This window comes from Neomonachus schauinslandi, chromosome 6, assembly GCF_002201575.2.
Source record: "Neomonachus schauinslandi chromosome 6, ASM220157v2, whole genome shotgun sequence".
NCBI classification, from domain to species: Eukaryota; Metazoa; Chordata; class Mammalia; order Carnivora; family Phocidae; genus Neomonachus; species Neomonachus schauinslandi.
The window spans coordinates 135436702-135452661 of NC_058408.1; the positions used below are offsets into that span (position 1 = coordinate 135436702).

General features: G+C 48.0%; 1 protein-coding gene across 1 annotated transcript in view; it reads left to right on the top strand.

Moving 5' to 3' along the window:
* RBM20 (RNA binding motif protein 20) overlaps nucleotides 1–15960 on the top strand; it is a 183406-nt gene that overhangs the window by 150831 nt on the left and 16615 nt on the right. The window contains exons 6-9 of the mRNA XM_021700006.1: nucleotides 326–469; nucleotides 3411–3542; nucleotides 9713–9792; nucleotides 11569–12235. Of these exons, the coding sequence (XP_021555681.1) occupies nucleotides 326–469; nucleotides 3411–3542; nucleotides 9713–9792; nucleotides 11569–12235 (1023 nt within the window). The remainder of the gene's footprint in view (nucleotides 1–325; nucleotides 470–3410; nucleotides 3543–9712; nucleotides 9793–11568; nucleotides 12236–15960) is intronic.

Genomic DNA, 15960 nt, shown 5'->3' on the forward strand with positions numbered 1-15960 from the left:
TTTAAGTTTTATTAAATATTGCTCTTAATATCAAGAGACCATAGCTGTACAGCCTCCCACCAGTGACACATGGATAAGCCCATGTGTTCACATCTCTGACGGTCCTGGATGTGATTGTTCATTAAAATGTTGCAAATCTCTTCTGTAATGGGGTGGCATAAAATTGATATACATGTCTGGGAATGGATTCTTTTTCTGCATTAATTTCATAAGTTATCCTTTTGCAATCATTATTGGGGTGAAGATGGTCATTAGGACCATCTGGGGCAGAAGGCCAGAGGGAAATGTATTTTGAAGACCAGCCACAGCTCTCTGTTCCCATTAGTTTGCGCAGCGGAAAACGGGTGCTGGGCGCGTGGTGCACATCTGCAATCTCCCTGAAGGAAGCTGCACGGAGAATGACGTCATTAACCTGGGGCTGCCCTTTGGAAAGGTCACTAATTACATCCTCATGAAGTCCACTAATCAGGTAGGTCTGGGCACTTTCACACGTACCAGATAGACCACACATTGGTGGAGGGAACTATATAATTTTTTTTTAAAGAAGCTATTCTTGGGGGACACCTGGGTGGCTCAGTCAGTTAAACGTCTGCCCTCGGCTCAGGTCATGATCTCAGGGCCCTGGGATTGAGTCCCACAGTGGGCTCCTTGCTCAGCGGGGAGTCTGCTTCTCCCTCTGCCCGCCACTCCCCCTGCTTGTGTGCTCTCTCCCTCTGACAAATAAATAAATGAAATCTTTTTTTTTTTTTAAAGAAGGTATTCTTGGGGCTCCTAGGTGGCTCAGTCCGTTAAACGGCTGCCTTCAGCTCAGATCATGATCCCAGGGTCCCAGGATCAAGCCCCATATTGGGCTCCCTGCTCAGTGGGGAGCCTGCTTCTCTCTCTGCCCCTCCCTCCTGCTCTGCTCTCTCTCTCTCTCAAATAAATAAATAAAATATTAAAAAAAAAAAAGAAGCTATTCTTAAAATAAAGAGGTAATACACAGCTGGGCCTCTTGTTGGTACAGCACAGAGGTTTTTGTTTGGTGGCGGTGTTTTGTTTACCCTGTCTCAACTTACCCTCCTTGTGATGGGTACAGGCCTCTGTGAGTTGCCTGGAGGTAAGGAGGTACTTTGGAATGAGGGACTCATTAACACAGAAAAGCTAACTGGCCCCCAAAATAGAAACCCATGGACTTGAGTCTTTTCACTGTGTTACGAACCCCCTGAGCTAATGCTATGGTTTTACCATCTAAGCTTCTTGTATCTGAGAGCCTGGATTTGGAGCGAGCCAACAACTGACTGAACAGATGTTTTCACAGATCTTTGGTGTTAGCATCTTAGGCCCTTGGGTCTTGTAGCAGGAGAGTGGGTGGGAATTGATGGGTGCCTGGTAAGTCTAAAGGAAAAAGAACCCTTAACCCGTGGGGGTTGAGTGAGAACTTGAGGGTTAATATATATGGCTGTCTTTGTTTCTAAGGTCAAAGGAGGAGTTTATACAGAGAAATGGTCAGGAATAAGAATATTTTATCTTTTACTGTTAATAATAAATATTTTTACTTTATGAACCAAAGGAGCAGACATAGACGTTCTTTTCTTTTTTAAGATTTTATTTATTTATTTAGAGAGAACGTGTGTGAGCAAGGGGAGGGGCACAGAGGGAGGGAGAGGGAAAGAATCTCAAGTGGACTTCACACTGCGCACAGAGCATGGTGCGGGACTCGATCCCACCACCTTGAGATCATGACCCGAGCCAAAACCAAGAGTAGGGCACTCAACTGGCTGAGCCATCCAGGCTCCCCGGGAAATTCTTTTCTTAATGAATGCATGAACTTTAGAGACTCTGAGCCACATCAGATCACCGGTGGTCTTCCTCCATCAACATGGGCTTAGACTACTCCCTTAGTCCCTTTGTTCTGACTGCTCAGAATTCTATTTTGGGTAAATGTACAAAATTCAGCTTGTAACATTAATGCAGTGAGATTCCCTGAATTAGTATTATTTCCATTTGACAGTTGAGAGCTGGAGGTACTAAAATGTTTGCATCGAGCAAGAGGCACTTAGAAAGCTGGGTGGCAGGATCTGAAATAAAACCCTAAAGAATCTTGACTTCTTCATCTCCCACATATCTGCCATAGACTGTGACAGCAGGGAAAAGCATCTCTGAAATTCAGAAACAGATGTGAGGGAAGGAGGGAAGACAAGCTTGGTTAGCCCACTCCGTTCAAGGAACTGGGAGTGTAGGGGCTTGCAGTGAGGGCTCCCTTCTCACAGACCACTTTCCCTTTTCAACATCGAGGGATTGTGTGCTGTCCATAGAGTACAAACCAAACAAATCTAAGCAGTAGTAACAGGATGAATCCACCACAGCAGCTATTGGGGTAAACTAGCGGGTCAGTCAAAACAGTCTATTTAGACACTCTCTGGAGACACTGATTGAATGCAAAAGCCCATTTTCTTGTGTTTTATCAGAACAGTTAAATAGAGAGGGAAAACGCTGTAGAGCTATAACTGAGGGTTTTCTTCTCTCTGAAACTTAAAAAGCCACGGCCTTCTTTCAAGCCTTGGGAGCCCCTGAGTTGTTTAGTATTTTTCTTTCTTTGCAAAGAAAGTGAGAGCTCAAAGACTCATGGCTGGGTCTCTGTCTCCTGCCCTCATTGTAACAAAATAGCACATTTTGTAAGGATCAGCCCAAGGTCACTTGTACAATAGACTTGCTCTCCCCACTACAGCGCCTCAGGGAACTGTGGGTTAATGGATCCTCCCAACCCAGGGGGCTCCTGTGGCATGATGCAGCCCAGGATGGATATACATAATTTACGAATTATTGGTAACCAGGGGGATCAGGAGGGGGGCCATCTCATAATGAGCTCTTTGGGTGAAGTTAATAAGTAGGTCTCTTTGAACAGATGGGATCAAAGACAGCTTCTTGTACTGATCTTTTTTCTTTTTATTGAGGTATAAAATACATACTCTAAAGTGTACTAGTCTTAAGTGTACAATTCCATTAATTTTCTACATGTGTACACCCATGTAATTACCACGAAGGTCAGGATAGAGAACATTTCCAGAGAACCTCAGAGGGTTTCCTCATGCCCCACCCAGTCAGAACCCCACCCCCGCCCCAGAGGGAAGCTCAGCTCTAACTTCTATCAGCATTGATTCATTTTGCCTATCTTGAACTTCATAGACATGGAATTATACATAGTACTGAATTTTGTTTAAGACCATTCAAGTCAGGGGCGCCTGGGTGGCTCAGGGGGTTAAGCATCTGACTCTTGATTTCAGCTCGGGTCATGATCTGACCCGCATCAGGCTCTGTGCTGGGTGTGGAGCCTGCTCAAGATTCTCTCTCCCTCGGCCCCTCCCCCCCAACAAGAACAAAAGACCATTCAAGTCAACTTCAGCTTATGTCCTTCCCTTTTTTCCTAGGCCTTTTTAGAGATGGCTTACACAGAAGCTGCCCAGGCCATGGTCCAGTATTACCAAGAAAAATCTGCTGTGATCAATGGTGAGAAGTTGCTCATTCGGATGTCCAAGAGATACAAGGAATTACAGCTGAAGGTAAAGCGTTCTCTCATTGTTTAGTCATTCAGCAGCATCAGCTGAGTGTCTCCTTGTGGGGCACTGGCCTAAGTGCTGGCGGGAAGGAGAAGACAGGAAAACATCCAAAGATTACCTACTGCCTTTGGGAATATCACATGGGAAGGCCAACCTTTATAACATGGCAAGAAAAATGCTTATTGAGGTAACTACAAAATGCAAAAGGATGCTGGAGACAGGATGACTAGCTACATGGGATCCAAGGAGGATTTTACAAGGGAAGTCTTTTGAAGGATGAAGGAAGAAGGGAGAGGTGATTGCATTTCAGAGGTGGGAGCTCCAAGCATAAACCTCTAAATATAACCTTCTTCTCTACCCATAGAGATCTTCAGTAACTTTCTCTTCCTCTCTCATCACCACCCCACCTTGATCTCTTATTCTCTCCTCTGTCCTCTATAATTATGTCTTAAGCCCCATAGAAATCCTTCTAAGCAGCACATGACTGAATTGGCCATTGTCAGAATGACTGTCAGGGATGAATTCAGGTAATTCCAAATAGGGCTTTTGTTTCTGTTTTAGCTTGTTCTACATTTCTCTCTTTTTTCTTTTCTTTCCTTTCTTCCTTATTTTATTCAGAAAAATGACTAATTATGTACTGTATAGTTTAAAAAGTAATAATGGGGGTACCGGGGTGGCTCAGTCCGTTAAGCCTCCGACTCTTGATTTGGGCTCAGGTAATGATCTCAAGCCCCTCGTTGGGCTCTGTGCTCAGTGTGGAGTCCACTTGTCCCTCCCCCTCTGCTTCCCCCACTCCTCAAATAAATAAATAAATAAATAAATAAATAAATAAATAAATAAATACTTAAAAAATTTTTTTAAGTAGTAATGGTTGAAATCCCATAAATCCCATAAAACCACCACCAAAGTCAAGAAATACAACACCAGCGGCACCCAGAAGTCCCTTTGAGTCCCTCGTCAAGCTCCACCCCTCCCTCTCCACTCTCCTGACTTTGAGGATGATCCTTTCTTTGCTTTTCCTTGTAGTTCTACAACCCATTTCTGCCTCCCTTAACATTATCATTTAGTTTTGCCTAATTTTGAACTTTACATGAATGGAATTATACTCTTTGTGTTCTTTCATTCAACACTACCATCCATGCTGGGTGTGTCTGTTTATTTTCACTGTTACATAAATTTCTGTTGTATGACTATGAATTTATTTATACATTCTGCTGTTGATGGACATTTGGGCTGTTTCCAGTTTTAGGGTATTAGGGACAAGTTACTCCTGGTACATATGTACACAAACGTATAACTAGGGGCACACACATAATTAGGAGTGGAATTGCTACATCTCAAGGCATGCTTACCCTGAAGTTTACTAGCAAGCCCTTTTCAAAATTAGTTGTCCCAGATTTACATTCCTACTAGTGTAAAAGTTTTTAGTGGTATGCATTGTTACTCACATTTTGTTATATGACCTTTTAATTTTTGTCTATCTGGGAGAGTATATTGGTTTATCATGGTTTTCTTTTTCTTTTCTTTTTTTTTTTAAGATTTATTTATTTATTTTAGAAAGAGAGCACACACATGAGTGGGGGGAGGAGGAGAGGGAGAAGGAGAGAAGCAGATTCCCCGCTGAGCAGGGAGCCTGACACGAGGCTCCATCTCAAGACCCTGAGATCGTGACCTGAGCAGAAACCAAGAGTCGGACACTTAACCAACTGAGCCACCCAGGCACCCCATCATGGTTTTATTTTTTTATTGTCCTGATTACTAATTGAGGTGATCCCTTTTTCCTATGTTCATTGGCCATTCCATTTGGATCTTCTGTAGTGGAACGTTCCTTTTAAGGTCATTTGCCCATGCTCTTCTTTAGATTGTGTCTTCTTCATGGTTTGCAAGAAGTTCAATTAACTGGAGCCCTTAGTCCATTTGGATTTATTGTAATTAAATTGGTATATTTGTATTCAAATCTGCTTCTTATTTTGTGCTGTCTACTGTCCCATTGTAATAGGGCCCTACCAGTTTGCTTCAGCTTATCACCACATTTACTGAGGGTCCATTTTGTTCAAGACCCACAACCTTGAATCTGCCTTCAAGATTGAAGGCAGGAGGGCGCCTGGGTGACTCAGTTGGTTAAGCGACTGCCTTCGGCTCAGGTCATGATCCTGGAGTCCCTGGATCGAGTCCCACATCGGGCTCCCTGCTCGGCAGGGAGTCTGCTTCTCCCTCTGACCCTCCCCCCTCTCATGTGCTCTCTCTCATTCTCTCTCTCTCAAATAAATAAATAAAATCTTAAAAAAAAAAAAAAAGATTGAAGGCAGGAGACAAAGGCTCAGTGGTTGTTGCTCGCTAGGAGTGGCATTCTGACAAGTCTACATGTGTAGATGGTAATGTTGCCAAAGCCTTGATTCTGCTTTGCTTGCAGTATTGCTTCTGAAGTTCCTTTGCCAACAATTCTAGCAGAACCTGGCATTTTTATTTTCCCCTGGGGAGTGAAAGCATGTTGCTTTTCTCAGACAAATGGAAGATCCCATCCCATTCTGTTTGCAGCCAAAGTTTCTATTCTCCTGTATTCTCCCCTGGAGGCTAGAATTGAATTTCTGCACTAAATTCCCGGTGGATCTTCGGTCTGTAAATGAGATGTTGTTGTAAGATTCTAATTAGGATTAGCAGGAGTACTCAGCTTTTTAAGGTACTAAGGCACCGTAGTACCTTACTGTGGGAAATGGTTTGGGGTAGTACAACACCATAGGTTAAAGAGGTCAGATGGTCAAGGTCTGTATTCAGCACATGTTTGCTGAGTGCCCACTGGGGGCAGGAACTGGGCCAGGCACCATGGTTTAGACCTAGCAAGCTGGTCGAGGAGCTCACAGTCTGGTGTGAGGAAGAACGGGAAAACAGAACCATCGACAACCATGTGACCTATTCCAGATGGGAGGGTGCTTGTGCTACCTTGGCTTTACCTCGTCCTGCTTTGATGAGCTTGGACAAGGTGCTTCAACTGTGTGAACCTCAGTTCACCAGATCAGGAAAGGACTCTACCTTGAGCTTTTTGGTTTTAAGTACTTTTTCCCCCCATGTATTATCTCTTTGAGTCTTGCACTCACCTTCCCCTGTGAGGTGTGTAGGGTGGATAATAACAGTAATTATAACAGTACAACAATAGTAACAAGAACAGGTACTTTTAATTGAGTCCTGGTGCTCTGGGTCAGGTCATGCCCCAGATACTTCATGTACATTATCTACTCTAATCCTGACATCAGTCCTGTCAGAAGGATATTCGTTATCTCAGTTTTACAGATAAGGAAGAGGAGGCCCAAAGAAGTTCAGTGACTTGCGCAAGATCATAGGTACTGGAAGAGCCATGATGAAAACCTAGGACTGTTTTGGCTTTGTATACGTCTGCATCTCTATATTGTGTTGGTAGGATTACCACTGTCCACATGAGAAATCAGGTAATCTGCTTATAGTCATCCAGCCCGTAAGCAGCAGATAGTATTCTAACAGAGCTTCTCGAACTTTAGTGTGCGTACAAATCACTTGCAGGTCCTGTTAAAATTTTCTGGCAGGGCTGTGATTCTGCCTTGCCACCACGCTCCCAGGCGGTGTTGCCGGTTCTCACAGCACACTGTAAGCAGCAAGGGTCTAGAACACATTGTTTTTTGCCCTTTACAAAGGATTTTCTGCTCCCAAGCTGTCACAGTGCCTCTCCTGTGAAAGCATCTCAAAACCCACTTCAACTGCATGGGAATGCATGCATCATGGTCCCTATGTTGACATGAATCAGCTAGGACTTTCTCTGCAAGTGACAGAAAATGATCTCATTTAAGCTTATGGACTAAAGTAAAAAAAAAAAAAAATGATTGAATTTATTGGCTCGTGTAAATGAAAAGTCCAGGAGTAGCCCTGGCTGCGGATGCAGCTGGCTTCGGGCCCTCAGTGATATCATTAGGGCTTGGCTCCTCTCCACTCTGCCTTCTGCTCACTTTGCTTCGTTTTTGGGGGGGGGGGGTCTCCCTGGGATGGCCCCGGGCAGCCCCACCTCCCTCCTCTAGGTGGCGTGATGGCTTCATTGACTGCCGCAGGTCTGGCTTCTCATCCTCCCGGTTCCTTCAACAAGAGAGCTGGAGTGTTTCCGAGAAGCCTCCTCAGATGTCCTGAGCGGCACTGTGATCGGGCTCCTTTGGGACACATGTCCTTCCCTGAACCAATCTCTGTGGCCAGGGAAGGCCATGCTGTGGTTGGCCAGGCCTGTGTCACCTCAGGGCAGGGATGGAAGAGGGGCAATGCTACTGGGGAAGTAGACAGCAAAACACCGTATCCGTCTGTGTCTCTGGGCCAAAGGGGCCACCACCTGGGGTCCCAGCAGAGCTTGCAGAGGTAGGGGGAAATTTTGATGTGTCTTCCTCTAACTTTACCTTTGGCTCACCAGGCAAAGTGGAGGGAGAGAAAGGAGAGATTTAAGGTACCTCTCCTCTCCTATCCTCATGCTGGCCATCATGTCTCCCTGTACCCTCTTTGTGGCAGAGGCTCTATTCCTCAGGGCACTTGGGGCAGAACCTTTCACATAACAGGTGTCCCGCAAATACATGGAATAAATGAGAAAGAGCAAATCTGAAGGATCAATAAAAAAAGTGAGTTTTTTCTTGTGGCAGACCTAGACGAGAAGAATGAGCTGTTCTGGGTTGTTCTAGAGAGACTTCCCCAGAACCATAGCGTTTTACATGCGGAGGGGAACTTGGGCTAATTTGAACCAGTGTCTCCCAGTTATTGCATCAGAGAATCGTCAGGGGAGTTTTCAGGTTCTCTTGACCAGAGATTTCCCTTCCCAAATCCCAGTGGATTTGGGGTGGGGTTGAGGGTCCTAGGTGGTTTGGGGGCAGAGGGCCTGGTTTCAGAGCACTTGTCTCACCAGCCTCCCAGCCACAGAGAGGGTCTCTTGGGTATGTTCCATGGTGCTCTCAGGAAGAGTCAGTCAGCAAATGGTAACTGGGGGTCTTCTGCAGATAAGACGTGGTGCTGAGAGCTACAGGGAATAGGAGGCTTGGTCCTCACTTGGGGAGAGTTTGCTGTGTAACTGAAGAGACAGGCTATTCTTGTGGAAATTATGTAAGACTTGAACATGAGTGCATCAGTACGGAGCTCCTAGAAGTCCAGGGGTAAAAGGCAGTTTGTGACTTGCTTATGTAAAGAAGGGGAAACCATCACCAAGTAGGGCTTGAAGGCTGCGGTGAATCAGCTAAACAGAGAGGGTATCCGGTTGGAAGGAGTCAGGTGAGAAGTGATGGAGACCCTGGAAAGCACCGTAATGTCGAGAAGGATCACGGCTGCTCTGACAGGGCCTGGCTGTGACAGGTTCAGGGCTCATACTGAAGGTTTCAGCATCTTCCTGGGACTTTTGAGGCATGGAAAACAGCCACAGAGGGGTCAGAGGAAACCCTCCAGCAGCTCCTTTTATGTAGGCCCAGCGCCTGTGGCTTTTCTCAGCGTAGCCCGCCATGCCCCGAGGCTACTGGTGGATGCCAGATAGGCCTCCTTATCTCACCTTTACAGGTGGAGAAAGTGAGTCTCCCACAGATAGCAAGCCTTGACCCCAGATCACCCAGCCGGCTGGAGGCGGAGCTGGGCTGTTCTCCCTGGGTTGAGATCCTCAAGGTCCAGGTCCATCCCTCTAGTATGCCAGTGCTTCCCTGGGACAGTATGGGACTTGGACTCTCACCCTTGTCTGAAACGCAGCAAGATGTGTTGACCATGAGCACCGTGGATGGTCCCCCTGTGGGGTTATTGAGCCATGTCAGTGTCCTCATAGGATGGATGAAAAGATCCTATGTCTGGGATTTGCTTCAAAGTATTCTGTGGGGTGGGGAAAAGGGTGGGGTACAGATGAACTAGACTGATCAGAACTGTTGACAATGGAAATGGAGCATGAAAGTTCAATATACCATTCTCTGTGCTTTTGCGTATGTTCAAAATGTTCTATGATAAAGAGGCACCCAAAATGTCAGGGCCACTCCATTCAGCATTATGCTCACCCTCCTCATGCCCTGGATTAAACTTTTTCTTCCTCTAGGAAGGTACTTTTTCCCTTTGGGAGGACCAGGCCATGGACCCAAGTCCTCGTTGCTTCTCTTTGGCATTTGTATGGCCATCTCTGGTCTGATGATGACCTCTCTGACTTTGCCTAGAAACCTGGGAAAACTGTGGCTGCCATCATCCAGGACATGCATTCCCAGAGGGAGAGGGACATGTTCCGGGAAGCAGACAGGTGAGGCCCTAGCCCTGGACGTCAGGGCAGATTCTAGGCAGCTGGGACACTCTCCTATGTCTCATTCGTAGAGGTAGTGTGCCCTGCCCTTGCCCCTGCCCTGTCCATCAGCCTTTCTGGGCCCTACTTTTCCACGTGCCTGATAGAAGGCATCAGTCTAGTCCAGAGTGCTGCTCCAGGGTAGGCCTCAGGAAAATGCAAGATGGTAGGCTTCCTCTCATCAGCCCTTCCTTTGTTGGAAAGGAATATATAGAGGAGGGGTTCTGTTGATATTTGGCCCTTTGGGGCAAGTCCACCCTCTGCTAAAACCGCCTGAAAGTAAGTTGTGTGTATGTGTGTGTGTGTGTGTGTTCTATTTAGAGCCACCTGTTGATTTTTCATGGGCTGAATGTAGATGTGGGAACAGGAATGTAGATGAACCCCCCCAAAAAGTAGGGACTTGATCAGTCACTTACTCTGAACATAGAATGCATTCAGTTTTAGAACTCATTTCTTCCGACTGAATTTGTGACTAAGTTGGGGCTCCAAGTTTCCCACTGTAGCTGCCCCACAGAGATAGTCCCCGTGGAGAGCCAAGGTCGAACACAGTCTGTGGATCTTAGCCCCTGCCGCCACGAGTGGTGCTCTAACGTCACTTCAGAGGGCTGAGTCCAGGCTGAGTCCCCACGGATGGTCAAGGCAGCCTGGTCCAGTGAGCCACATCTGGGTGTCCCCTGGTCAGTCAGGGCTGCATGGGTTTCCTGTATTTGGGAACCAAATGAAAATCGCCCATTCTTCTTAGAATAATAGGTATATATATATATATATATATATATATATATGATTAAGTGGATCTGCCTAATAACCAAGCAACCTTCAGAAAGAGAGAGAGTGAGAGTGTGTGCTTATGTGTTTGTGTAATTTTTTATGTAGCTGCTTGGGTTTGGGATTCCCATTTATTTGGGATTTTTTTTTTTTAAATGGTTGTTTGAGTTTTTTAAAAAGATCCATATAAAGCCATACCATGCTGCTTGCAGCTCTGTGGTGAAGTGTCAGGAGAACTAGAAGGTCTTGCTCTGAATCTTAAGCAGATTGAGGTCCTTTTCTGGGATTCAGTTTCTTCGTCTGAAACACAAGCATGTCGGAGCTCTAAGCTTCCAAACCTCCAACCCTAAAATGCCTTCCTAGTCCTTTCTTTGGTTTGGGATCTCTGAGCCTGGCCTCCTCACTCTCGTTCTCCCCAGTAATTAGCCTCCTTCTACCATGCCCAGGATCTGAACAAACTGAGATAAGAAGTAAACGAGACAAACGGAGGCCAAGAGGTTGCCTTTATTACGGTAGAGGCCAGGTGGGGTGTGGCTTTGGTCTTGTAGCCAAGAGTCTGGGTCATTGAACCCCAGAGTCAGGCAGCCTTTGCCCACCAGGCTGGACCAGGGCAACCTCCCCACACCCCAGGAGGAGAGTTGCCCGCCCCCTGAGCCTAGCTTCCTTCCAAGAGGAACAAAGATGGAACGGAGCCAAACCAGTCCAATTACTTATCCCAGTTCCCAGGAACGGGATGGGTAAAGGGGCGGAGATGACCAGGACTGTACTCAGGGAAAATCCCTCCTCTTAGAAGCCCAGAGGGAGGAAAAGCTTTCTCCTGTACCACTCTGTTGTCTGTACGGTTGTTGTGAGGAGCGTGTGGCCACACAGAGTTATGTGTGCAGGATGTCTGTGGGAGGGACTGGGGTGTATCTGTGCATGGGGGCTGGGGGACGTGCAGATTCTAAAACCCACTGCTTTGCTCCCTAACAGATACGGCCCAGAAAGGCCACGGTCTCGCAGTCCGATGAGCCGGTCACTATCCCCGAGGCCCCACACTCCGAGCTTCACCTCCTGCAGCTCTTCCCACAGCCCTCTGGGCCCCACCCGGGCCGACTGGGGCAACAGCCGGGACTCGTGGGAGCACTCGCCCTATGCCAGGAGGGAGGAAGAGCGCGACCCGGGCCCCTGGGGGGCGAACGGGGAGGACAAGAGGGACAGGGCAGACACGTGGCCCCACGATCGCAAACACTACTCCTGGCAACTGGAAAAAGCCGAGTTAGGGGAGCGGCTCGAAGGAAGGATGAGCCACCGAGAAAAGCACCCGAGGCCCGGGTCCCCCACCCTGCTCCACTCTGCATCGGGCTACAAAAGCCGAGAAGACGGCTTCTACCGGAAGGAGCCCAAAGGCAAATCGGACAAGTATGGAAAGCAGCAGCAGGATGCTCCTGGGAGGTCCAGGAGGAAAGAGGAGGCCAGACTGCGGGACAGCAGACACCCCCACCCCGAGGACTCAGGCAAGGAAGACGGGCTGGAGCCGAAGGTCACTAGCGTCCCTGAGAGCACCAAGTCTAAGCAGAGTGAGAAAAACAGAACCAAGAGACCCGACAGAGACCAAGGAGGAGCTGATGGCAGAAAAGAAAGGATGGCGGGGAACGAGGTAATGACGCAGTCTCTTCCCCAGGTAAGGAGAGGCAGGTTCCCGAGCAGGGCAGTATTAATATAATGATGATGCGCTTTTATTGAATGAATGAAACACTAAAAGTTGACTCCGTGCCAGGCACTGGACTAAACACCTTATCTCAATCAAGGTATTTAATCTTCACAGCAACCGTATGAGGTAATATTGGTACTAATACTACTATGGCTATAGATGAGGGAACTGAGGCACAGAGAGCCCAAGTTAGTTGCCCAAGGACACACAGTCCAGAAACAGCAGAGCGATGGGGCTCCAAATCCCTCGGCACGCTGCTGCCTTTGCTGGAAGTTAGGCAGCGATGTGATGCAAAGGCCTTCTGGGGTCCTGTGTGTGTCCAGGGGAGAGGGGCCCCGTGGTGTTTGCACCCACAGACTCTGCCCAGGGAGATGAGATCTTTGGTCTGATCCATCCTTTCTCCTGCCAAAAGCATCTGCCGACCCTGGAGTTTGATGAGAGGTGGTAAAGAGAAGCAGCCCCCACCCTCTAACGTACTCTGGGTGTCCAGGGCTTGGTGGGTGCTCTGGACAGTGTCCACATTCCACTATTACAGTTACTTCCACTGTAATAAAAGTGCTCAGCAGTTGGCTGGTACCTTTCATCCACGCTTTGGAAAGGGCTTATAATGTACTGCATAACTTCAGTTCACACGGTGGGTCGTGAGGACTCTGGGTACAAAATTCACACTCTCACTGGGCTTACACTTCCTTCTTGCCCAAACCACCTCCATTTAAGTAGGAGCGGGATAGTGGAGGTTGGGGAGTGGGGTGGGTCTGCATAAAGAACCCAATTTTAAAAATCCTACGTGCGTATCTCCTAGTCTGACCCAGGACTTGGTGACAGGGACTAAGTCGAAATAAGAGCCCAATTCTCAACTCCATGGACACTGAAGAGTCACCCTTTTGTCCACTACTGCATTTACTCTTGTATGCACTTTGCTATTTGGCCAGGCAGTGTGTTAGGCGCAGAGCGGGGGGGTGGGGGGAGGTCCAGGGGTGAATGGGACAGGGTCCATGCTGTGGTGGAGACCCAGGTCTAATGGTGGAAGGAGAGCTACAAAATGATTGACATTCAGTGGCGCCCACGCTGGAGCAGAGTAGTGGATGAGCTGCTCCGGAGGCCTTCCCTCTGTGCAAGGAGAGGGGGAAGCTTCACAGAGGAGGTGACATGTGAGCTGGGCATTGAAAGTAGGGGGGAAAAAGCCATCTGGGAAGCAGCGAGGGCAAAAGCGAGAAGGGAAGACTGTTTTCAAGAACTTGCAAATAGGGGCGCCTGGGTGGCTCCGTCGTTAAGCGTCTGCCTTCGTCTCGGGTCATGATCCCAGGGTCCTGGGATCAAGCCCCACATCAGGCTCCCTGATCAGCAGGAAGCCTGCTTCTCCCTCTCCCACTCCCCCTGCTTGTGTTCTCTCTCTCACTGTATCTTTCTCTGTCAAATAAATGAATAAAATCTTAAAAAAAAAAAAAAAGAACCTGCAAATACTCGGCGTGGCAGCATCTTTAGGGCATATTAAAGAATAACGTCTTTAAAAAGTAAAATCATGGCTCTCGTGCAAACAGAAAATGAATATATGTCAAAGATGTTATTTAACTGACGAATTAATGAGGGAGCCAGGAAGACGTAAACGCTGGTCTAGAGGAGAATCCAGAGAGCAGGCAACATGGAGAGGCGATCAGGAACGCGGAAGTGAATTTGCTAACAGATCGAAAACTGGCCTCTTCCAAAGTGGCATCTCCACCAGATAAAATTCCTTTGCATCTCTATGAACGAGAATCATTTGCACTACCCTTGGTCTTCTGCAGTTTACAGGGTTGTAAATAGTTCAGCTCACGATAATGAAAAGTGCAGACTCCTGTGGGACCAGACCTCCTGGAGAGGTGTGCTAGACAACGAACTGCCCAGCGTTCCATGGAAAGAACACCCTGTAGTCTTTTTGCCCATTCTCAAAGTCTGCCACGGTTTCTCCTGACTGGAAGAGCAGGGGGAGCTCAGGAGATGAGATTAGGGACCTGGGTGGGCCCAGGAAGACCCTCATGTGCCTCGCTGAGGACTTGAACTGGATCCCGAGGACCTGTGAACCAGAGGATGTTTTTAAGAAGCATGTCTATGCTTGGAGGGATCTAAGGGGCTAATGATGGGTCAGTGCCCGTCCTCTCAAGAAGAGGCTCAGAGGGGCAGAGAGCAACAACCCCTTGGGCAGGGGCTCCAGCCTGGACCTCATACACATGCCACCAGCCTAGAACCCTGTGTCCCCATGGCAAAGGGGTGGAGCTGCCCCCTCCCAATCCTACCCATACTTCTGCTATTCCTCTTCAGTAAGCTTACTGCTCCTACTGTTTTACCCACTTGCTTTTATCGGTTTGCCCTTTTAAGGTGACACGTACTGTGGGTCATCCCAGAGCCCTGATGCAAAAAAAGATGCCCAGAAAGCCCCATGGGCTTCCCCAAATTCTGTCTCTCTGGCTGGTTCTGCCTCTAATAGCCCTAGAGTGGGGTCAGTAGGAACTTGTTGGGGTCCCCAACAGATTGTTTCTGTGGTTTCGGAGCCAGGAAGCCCAAAACCAGTTGGTGGAATATCAGCAAAACAAAGTCTTCCTCACTGATGTCAAACTGTATATCACAATCTTGAGAACAACCCCAACCCCCCAGGGCTGCCCCAGGAGTCAGATGAGTTCAGTGACTGAACTTGGAGCTGGAAGGCAGCAGGGCTGAGGACGGTGTCCTTGCCTTTCTCCTAATATACTGGGCACCTCCCACCACAGGGCCTTTACATGTGTTCACCTGCCTAGGCGCCCCGCCCTGCTGAAGTCTGCCTCTCTCCCTCCTCCCCTCCTTTGTGTTTACTTGTTGTCATGCTCACCCCAAGTATATTCCTGGCCAGAAATACCTCTACATAAAACCACAATGTCCCAACCTGCTTCCCTTCCTTCTCTGCTTACCTTTCCTGGTCCAAGCTATCCCTTGATGTCTGTCTTTATTTAGTGTCTATCTCTTCCACCCCCCAGAGGTAACCTCCACAAGGGCAGGAATTTTTGTCTGCAGTGCTCACTAGATCAGGGCTTGACACAGAGCAGGTGTTCAGTAAGTATTTGTTGAAGGAAGAAAGGAATGACTGCACCTGGACCCTGGAGACAGGCCAGGCTTCTGAGAACCAGGTCAACCCTGTTCTGCTCTGCCTCAGTTTTCTCATTTGTGAAATGAGTGTGATCACAAGGCTGTCGTAGGACTTTAATGAGCTTGTGCTCATTTGAAATTTCTAAGATCTCTGGAGAAAGTGCCGTGGAGAGGCCAGTATGTGTGCTGCTCAGTGTTGGTGGGTGGCCAGGTCCACACATGGGGCCCAGCCTTGACCACAAGACCACAGAAAGAAGGAGAGAAATCAAGTCGCTGAGTACGGTGAACATGGGAAAGAAGGGCGATCAAGGGTTACAGACCCAGGTGCTTGGAGAAGGGAAGCCAGGCAGGGGATATAGACCAGATACTAGGAGTGAAGCCAACGTGGAGAGAAGGGGCCATGGCAGACCAAGGAGGAGGTACCTGTCGGGGGCAGTTAGCCACTGCTCGGCTCCAATTCATGGCTGCCATCCCGGACTGCATGCCCTGTGCTGTGAGAGCCCCCACTTTTTGAGGAGCAGCACCAAAGTCCAGATATCTGTGGAATTTCCCACATTTTAGAAACTGTATAGGCC